Source organism: Pygoscelis adeliae, unplaced genomic scaffold (genome assembly GCF_000699105.1).
Source record: "Pygoscelis adeliae isolate BGI_AS28 unplaced genomic scaffold, ASM69910v1 Scaffold917, whole genome shotgun sequence".
NCBI classification, from domain to species: domain Eukaryota; kingdom Metazoa; phylum Chordata; class Aves; order Sphenisciformes; family Spheniscidae; genus Pygoscelis; species Pygoscelis adeliae.
In genome coordinates this window covers 281,725-289,561 of record NW_008825097.1, presented here as the reverse complement: position 1 = coordinate 289,561, position 7,837 = coordinate 281,725, and the positions used below count along the sequence as shown (strand labels likewise).

Genomic DNA, 7,837 nt, shown 5'->3' with positions numbered 1-7,837 from the left:
CCCCCCTGCCTGTGCTGATGGTGGCTGCAGATCAAACCCACCCTCTAGAACTGGTATGGCTAGTCCATGAGTGTGTCACTAACTCTGACCTCCTCTTCCAGTTGCAACCTGCCTCCAGGTGGATCTTAGTGCAGAACCTGCAGCATCCTTAACTCTTGGCACTCCTGCACTTAGGCCACAATGGCAGGTCGAGGTGGAGCTGCTCGACCGAATGGACCAGCTGCTGGAAACAAAATCTGCCAGTTTAAACTTGTTCTCTTGGGAGAGTCAGCAGTGGGGAAGTCCAGCCTTGTTCTGCGCTTTGTGAAGGGGCAGTTCCACGAGTACCAGGAGAGCACGATTGGAGGTGAGTGCCAACTCCAAATACCTATGGCTAGAAGATGCTGGCCTCACTAATGCAGTCCAGGGGTATCAGAAGTATTAATGGCTATTTCAGTCCGGTCTGGGGTTTTTGCTATAGAGTCAAGCAGCTAATGCTTTAACTCTTGGTTTACAACTTGTCTGTTGGTGTGAAGATCAGCACAGCAGAGAATAATGCTATGGCAACCATGCACTCTGCCTCTAAGGCGTCTTCGCTTCCAGTGCTTGAATTCCTGCTTCTAATTAGAACTGAGGCCTTCAGCTTGATTTATAGCCCTTAATTATCTTTTCAGACTGTGACCTGGGATCTTGGGGTTGTTTCTAGCCTGATACTGTTAACTACTTCCACAGCTCTTTCAAATCTAGTAGTTCTTTAGCTTGAAGTCATTAGCACAGTGTCACCAATCAAAGGTTGGTTGGCACCTGGGTCTCTGGGCAGTAATACTGGAAGGTCTGTACTGAGAAAAGGCTTGATTTGTCCCTATAGTAACCCATGCAGGGAGTAAGTATAGCTGTAAGTATAGCTTATGGGCAAGCAGGGCTTAATGCTCTGCTGCAGAGAGCCGTGTGGGCACTCTGCTGTTCTGCTTCAATCTGTATCCAAGGCTGGTTGCCTTTATCCTAGTCGTAATGCATGGTATTATACTTGCTGGAACAAGAAAATAACCAGTTACTAAATTGGGGAGTGCAGTGTGACTGGGCTGACTTCAGTGCTTTGGCACTGTGGTGCTCTCCAAAGCTAATCCTGGTGATGCTGCAGCCGTACTGCATGATCTGTGAGAGGAGGCTAGGGAGGGGACTGGCAGTGCTGCTGCTTCAGTGGCTGTCTGCTGCCTGGGCTCTCAGGGCCACCTTCCTGTCAGCTGCATGGTGGCTCTTGGGTGGTTCTGTGCGAGGAGCCTGATGATACAGCAGAGCTGCAGCTTCCACAACAAGTGGCACTGCACTGGCCTCTGTCTGGGGCTCCTGCTCACTCCCATGCAAAAGCAGAACTGCTCCAAGCTCCTGGCTCTCGCTGCAGGGGCTCTCCAGCTGGAGGTAAGGCAAACATGCACCTTCTCTTTCAGCTGCCTTCCTAACACAGACAGTCTGTCTGGATGACACAACGGTGAAGTTTGAAATATGGGATACAGCAGGACAAGAGCGGTATCACAGTCTGGCACCGATGTATTACCGAGGTGCCCAGGCAGCCATTGTTGTCTACGACATCACTAACACAGTGAGTACTGCGTAGGGCTGTGAGTGTTGACTGGGGAGGAGGTGTTTGCGCTTGCAGCTCGTGCTTCTCAGTTCCCTGGGAGAGTGTCTGGGTTCAGAGTCCCTGCAGATGCCTGCCTGCAGGTACTGAGTTTCTTGAAAACTGCTAATAGCCTCTTCCTCAGTTCTGACCAAGGCTGTCTATGCTGATAAAGGATCCTGCTACAAAGTGCTGTAGAGGCAGAACACTTCTTACAGGAAAGACTTGTTCTAATCATATCTTCACTGTGGATTAATAAGAGGCTGCCTTTCCTGACTGCTGCCTCCTGTTTGCTTCCAGGACACATTTGTACGAGCCAAGAACTGGGTGAAAGAGTTGCAGAGGCAGGCTAGCCCCAATATTGTAATTGCACTAGCAGGAAACAAGGCAGACCTTGCTACCAAGAGAGCTGTGGACTTCCAGGTGAGTGGGAATCCAGATCAGTAGTTGCCTGAGCAAGTCAGGAAAGCAGCTTTTTGCTTAAGTGGGGGAGATGGTGGCTGTGTGCAACATGCTTTGAGGGAGAGTGGAAGTCAAGATTTATGCTGCTGAGGACGCCAGGATGCCACTCAGAGGGAATTGTAGCCTGCCTTTCCTGTGCACTCCTTCCACAGCACTTGTAGCTCTTGTCTGTAACAGTTGTTATGAATGTGGAGAATAAGGCCCACAGAGCACAAACTTCTGTCTTCAGTCTCTTCTGGTGCCTTACTCATCTGGGGCTGTCTTCAGCAGTGTATGAAACAGCATCTTTTAGATACAAGACACATGAAGAATCATTCCCAGCTTGTTCTCTACTCTCCACAGCTCTTACCTTGTCTAAGGCAGACTTTCAAGGAGAAGCTCTTATCTCAGACCTCTGCACAGGATTGCTTGTGGTGCATTTACAGTGTGTATTACTCTCCCAGCTAACCAAAGTACAAGGTGTTGTGCTGCTCGGGACATGCTGTGTCTACATTTGGCTCACATGGCTCACAACAGTCTGTGCTGCTGTACCCCAGCTTGGCTGCTGGGACACCAGCCATGCAGTATGGTCAGTGGTGCATGTCTCCCAGCTGTCCTGGCCAGGCAGGGTCAGGGGACTGGGGTGGAATGTCTTGCCTGGGGTGGGACAGGGTTTCTTCGGTGTCTAGTTTGCCAGCAAGTGAAGCGTGTTAAGTCTGCTTGGGCCTCCTCTTGGCAGGATGCCGTTACTGCTCTAATGTGATTGTTTGTAGGATGCACAAACATATGCAGATGACAACAGCTTGCTGTTCATGGAGACATCGGCAAAGACAGCGATGAATGTGAATGAAATCTTCATGGCAATAGGTAACAGCTTGTGTGCAGAAGGATGGCTGGAGTAGCTCTGAGCACCAGCAGTGCAGCCCACTGGAAACCACGGGAGCTCCTCTGTCAGCCAGGGTCTGGAGGCTCTTACTGGAGCAGATGGCCAGTTTGCTATACTTTTGTGAACAGTCACTCCCCGAGTGTTTGGAGCCTTTGCCTTGCAAAGCCTGTTCCCTCTCTCCCTTTATCTGGGGTGGTGAGTAAGGAAGGAGCATGACTGACAGCCAGAACTAGAAGTGAGTTTGTTTGCTGTACTTGTGCTGCTAGCAGTGTCCAATCCCAAACTCCTTAAGAGGTGAGGGCTTGGGCCAGAGCAGGGCTGAGCCCAGCCTGTGGTCTGCAGTGGGGAGGAGGTTGGCCTCTGTAGAGGAGCCTACTAATGTCTTGTTTCTTTCTAGCCAAGAAACTGCCAAAAAATGAACCGCAGAACGCTCCTGGTGGCCCAGGTAGGAATCGGGTGGTTGACCTTCAGGAGAGCAGTCAGCCTAGCAGGAGCCAGTGCTGCAGCAATTGAGCAGCCGTTCCCGCCTGATGGAGCCCTTGAATGACGTGACTGGAATCCATGCTAACAATCGCACTTACCGTAGAGCGGCTGCTGCCGGTGGCTGCTGTGATTTCTCCATCCCTTTCTGATCATAGGCTGGAGGGAGTTCTTCCACCTGCACCTTTCTGTACAAATACTAATTCAATTCTAAGTCTTAAGTCACTTTTTTAATATATGAACTTCTACTCTTCCCTCTTCCTGGTGGTGGTGGATGCATGACCTGGTGTCTGCCCAGCCAGCTCATCCCTTCCCACGGGTGAGGGCCAGCAGCACCCAGGTCCCACAGTACTGTAGTTCACTATTGGAAACAAAGGGATATTGAGACTAGACAACCTTGTTTAAAATTACCCGTATGTAAAAGCTAAGGCTAATACCAGTACGATATGCCTAGAACAACCACTAAACTGTAGCATTATAGTGACAAACTCTGGCTTTTCAGCCATGTATTGACCAAATCAATTATGAGTATTCTGGGGTGGGGCAGAGGGAAGCAAAACTGGTTTCTTCTGTATTTTGTATTGTATGTTTCTTCATGTAACCAATCAGTATCTTGTCAATATAGTACATACAACTAGCTGCCTGTTGTCTTTATTTGTGTTGGACTCTAGCATGCCAACTCTCTTTTTTTCTATCTCTGGTTCTGTTGTAATGCACTAATCCTGTTGCAACTTTTGCAAAAATCTTGTATAGAAAATTGTCCTTTTTTTGATGGTTGTGATGCCACTAATGTTGTTAACCCTACTCTAGTGTGAATACACATGGTTTACTGATGTACAGAGGTGGGGTGGGGGAAACCTCGGATAACTTGTCAGTGGAAACAATATGTATTGCAAAAGCCTGTAATTCCACAAAGTATGAAGGGAGGTATTAAAATGGCTTCTGTTGCCAGACTCTAACTGATGGTGGCTGCTGCCTAGTGCCTAATGCAATGTCTTATGCATACTGGTATTTAAGAGGAACTGTCAACCTAGTCTTCATCACAAACTTCAGTTTTGTGTGATTAAAAAAAAATTTTTATAAACCTATCATAATCAACAATGTTCATGTTTCTTAATCAGCTCAAACCAGAAGGGGAGTGGACCAGAACGTAACAGTTGTGCTGGAGGCTGAGGTGTGCTAGGCTGCTTGTGGTGTGTACAATGCCCAGCTCTTCTGTAGGGACGTGTGGCCTTCCTTCCCTGGGCAGGGAGAAACGTGGGCTGCTTGCCCTCAGACCCCTGCGTGCTGTGCCAGCTGCTCCTGCAGCAGCCAGCTCCCTCGAGAGGCAGGAACTCCTTACAATGAGGCTGCAGGTGTTTCAGTAAGTTTGTGGTGTGCTGTGCAGCGGCATGCAAGGAAGTTTGAGGTAAATAGTGGTCGCCTAATGCTTCTAGGGGAACTATCTACAACTCCAGTTGGGAAGAGGTGGGGGGACCAGTATGCAGAGCTCAGCTTGACAACTGGACAGGCTTAGGAATACTGTGCTCAAGGATTAATGAACAAAATGGCTCTGTCCCTGGAGGATGATGGCCTTGAAAGATGCTACTCTCCTGTCACTGCTGCATGGACTCGAGATCCTTACACCCATGGGTGAGACCTGGAGTCAATATGGAAAACAGAGCATCCCCTTGCAGCTCTACTGCTACTGTGTGTGCTGGTGGGCCGGTACCATACATGCTTGGGAGAGCTTGAAGATCGGTGCTTGAACCTGCCGCCTCTCCTCAGCTGTGTGGCTGCTGAATCTCTGCGAGAGGCACAGCTACAGTCAACTGTGTGACCATCCCTGGGCTGGGCTTGTCCTTGGCTTGCACTGTTGGGGCTCTGAAAGCTCTGCCGGGTACCTGCAAATAAAGTTGTGTGAACAGCCTTGGCTCATGTGGGCTTCATCCTCTATCCAAGGTGCCTCTTGCTCATGCTGCATTTCCTTAAAATCCTGGAAACAGGAAGGGTCTGGAGTGACTCAGTCACTGAGTTCCTGACGTCTGGCTGGAGCACAGGCTGCGGGTGCTGTGTGGGCTCCAGCAGCCTCAGATGGGCTTCACTCGCCTGGTGCTGTGGGTGCTGCTTGTTTCCATCCCCTGCAAGGGAGCCTGGCTGCTCATCTGCCAGAGGAGCTCAGGACCTCTGTGGGATGTCTGAGGTCTCATCGCTTCCAGTGTGGTTTGGACTGATGCTGCACATTTCCCAGGCAGCAAGAGAGGGACCTGTTGGAGAAGGGCTTCCCCAACCCCAACTCTGAACGATCTTGTGAGCTCAAATCGAGGTGCTGTTGCCATCTGCTGGCTTCTTGTACTTGGTTCCTGGTTGACAGGGCTTCGTTTCTGGCTCCTTCCAGGATTCTGGGTCTCCATCTCTGTGAAGGAGCCTGCAATGCCCTCAGGGGTGTCTTGCTGCTGCCTGAGCATGTGCTGTTCAGCTGTAAGGGACTCGGTATCGGGGCTGGGGACCTGCTGCTGTTGCTGGATGCAGAATCATGCGGCAGCGCTCTGCAGAGCAGAGCCTCCTTGCTGCCAGCACCGTGCTGCCACGGGGAAGGGTGGTCCGAACTCGGAGCAGCTTTAGCACAAACAGGCGTGCCTGCCTGCATACCTGCTGCCTGCCCAGGCCTGAGCATGGGTGTTTATGGTGGTTACACACAGTGCCTGGAGATGGGCTTCACCCTCCCTGCTGCTGGGATCCCAGAGGGGGCTCCAGGAGCCCCTTTCCAAGCTGCCTGGGGGGAAAAAATGTGGCTACAACAGGGGCACCCAACACCCAGCCAGGCCCTCCAGCACGGTTGTCTTCCTATTCAGTAGCATTGGCCAGGGAGCGAGGGGCTCTGGAGCTGGTGCAGATGCCGGCAGCAGCGTGAGGAGGGGCTAAAGGCAGCCTGCTCTGGGACAGCTGCCTCTGCTCCAGTACAGGTGAGTGGGGCTGCCCCTCTCCACTTGGGAGCTTCCTGCCTCCCCCCACTCTGAGCAGCACCGTGCTCGCAGATCCCTTCCCTCCCTCTGGGTCTGCTGTCGGCCCCATTTTGTGCTGCCCTGAGGCACCAAGAGAGGTTCTTCCCTCTCTGTGCATCCAGCTCCTCTGGCATCAAGAGCTGAGACCAGGGCGCAAGCCTTCCCATCAATCAACACCATGAGAGTACAAGCAGGTTCTATGCAAAAGTATTTTTATTGGATACAAAAACATTCCAGTATAGTGAAAAAAATGACATCATTGGTGATGGAGCTTGTCTGGGCTAAAACCCAAGACTTGCTGCTATCTTCTCTGGTCCTGCCGCGGGCCATCGCTTCCCCTCCCATTACACCTGGGCTTTGTTGGTGGCTCCATCCTCAGAGGCTGGTCCGGGCTGTGGTGCTGCAGGGCTGACCTGGATGGGCATGTTCCTCTCCGGGGCGGCCGGCAGGGCCAGCCTGGGGGCCTCGATGCGGAGCTGCCCCTCCTTGGACAGGGAGCACGTCAGCGCCTCGGCGTCCACCTCCTCGGGCACGTCCCACTCCCGCTTCAGCACCTCGTACTTGTAGGAGAAGGAGCCCTTCTCATCGACATTCTGTGTCTCCTTCTGCCCCACCAGCACCACCTTCCTGCCCACCATCTTCACCGACAGCTGCTCAGGAGCAAAGTTCTTGACGTCCTGGCAGATGGAGAAGCCCTCCCCGGAGCCCTGGGTCAGGGCTGTGCTGGTGCTCGGGGCTCGCTCCATGGCGGTGACTCCTTGGCTGCTCAGGAGCTGCTCGAAGCTGCTCATGAACTCCCGAGCTTTCTCCATCTCCTGCTGCAGCTCAGTGAAGATGGTCTCTGCGTGCGGCCAGAGGGTCCTCACCGTGCCCAGCCGGGTGGCCAGGGAGCTGGAGGCAAATGGTGCGAGGTGCATTCGGCAAAGCATCGCTGCTGGTGCTGGTGCTGGTGCTGGTGCTGGTGCTGGTGCTGCTGCTGCTGCTGCTGCTGCTGGCACTGGCTCTCTGGTTGTCCCCTCTCCAGTGGGCTGGGAGCGATCTGCCCCAGTGCTGCCGCCCGCGGCTTTTATTCCCCTTCCCAGAAGGAGTGGCCTCATGCCGCACATTACGTCATCCTCGGGAGAAGAGCTCAGCTCTTTCCAGCCTGTTCCAGCTCATTCTTGTTACTCATCCATGAGGAGAGGCACCTCTTACGTCGTGCCCAGCATACCTTCGCCCTTACTCTTGCAGCTCTGCTCTCCTGGCTTATAATTAGCAGCATCACCTCAGCCTTCGAACGGGATGCCTGAGCCGCCCCTGCCAAAAATCTGTGGCCTTTCTATTTCCCAGGCAGGGAGTGGGGCTGGGCTCCCCTCCTCCCTGCCTTCTCCCCCTCACCTGTGGCTAATCCCCCCATCTGCAGGCAGGAGAGCCCCTCTGCCCCCCACCCCATTTGCAGGACCCTCAGCT

The 7,837-nt window shown here is 52.7% G+C and overlaps 2 protein-coding genes across 2 annotated transcripts; one reads left to right on the top strand and one right to left on the bottom strand.

Annotated features, from left to right (window-relative positions):
* The first annotated feature begins 100 nt into the window (after positions 1-100).
* Positions 101-4,490, top strand: RAB5C (RAB5C, member RAS oncogene family). Its single transcript, XM_009327018.1, has 5 exons — positions 101-346; positions 1,428-1,579; positions 1,898-2,020; positions 2,812-2,905; positions 3,322-4,490. The coding sequence occupies exons 1-5, from the start codon at positions 181-183 to the stop codon at positions 3,435-3,437; spliced, it is 651 nt and encodes a 216-aa protein (XP_009325293.1). The 5' UTR covers positions 101-180; the 3' UTR covers positions 3,438-4,490.
* Positions 4,491-6,585: 2,095 nt separating this feature from the next.
* Positions 6,586-7,423, bottom strand: LOC103919497 (heat shock protein 30C-like). The gene has a single exon (XM_009327017.1). It carries the CDS (start codon positions 7,315-7,317, stop codon positions 6,733-6,735), a length of 585 nt encoding a protein of 194 aa, XP_009325292.1. The 5' UTR covers positions 7,318-7,423; the 3' UTR covers positions 6,586-6,732.
* Between the last annotated feature and the right edge of the window lie 414 nt (positions 7,424-7,837).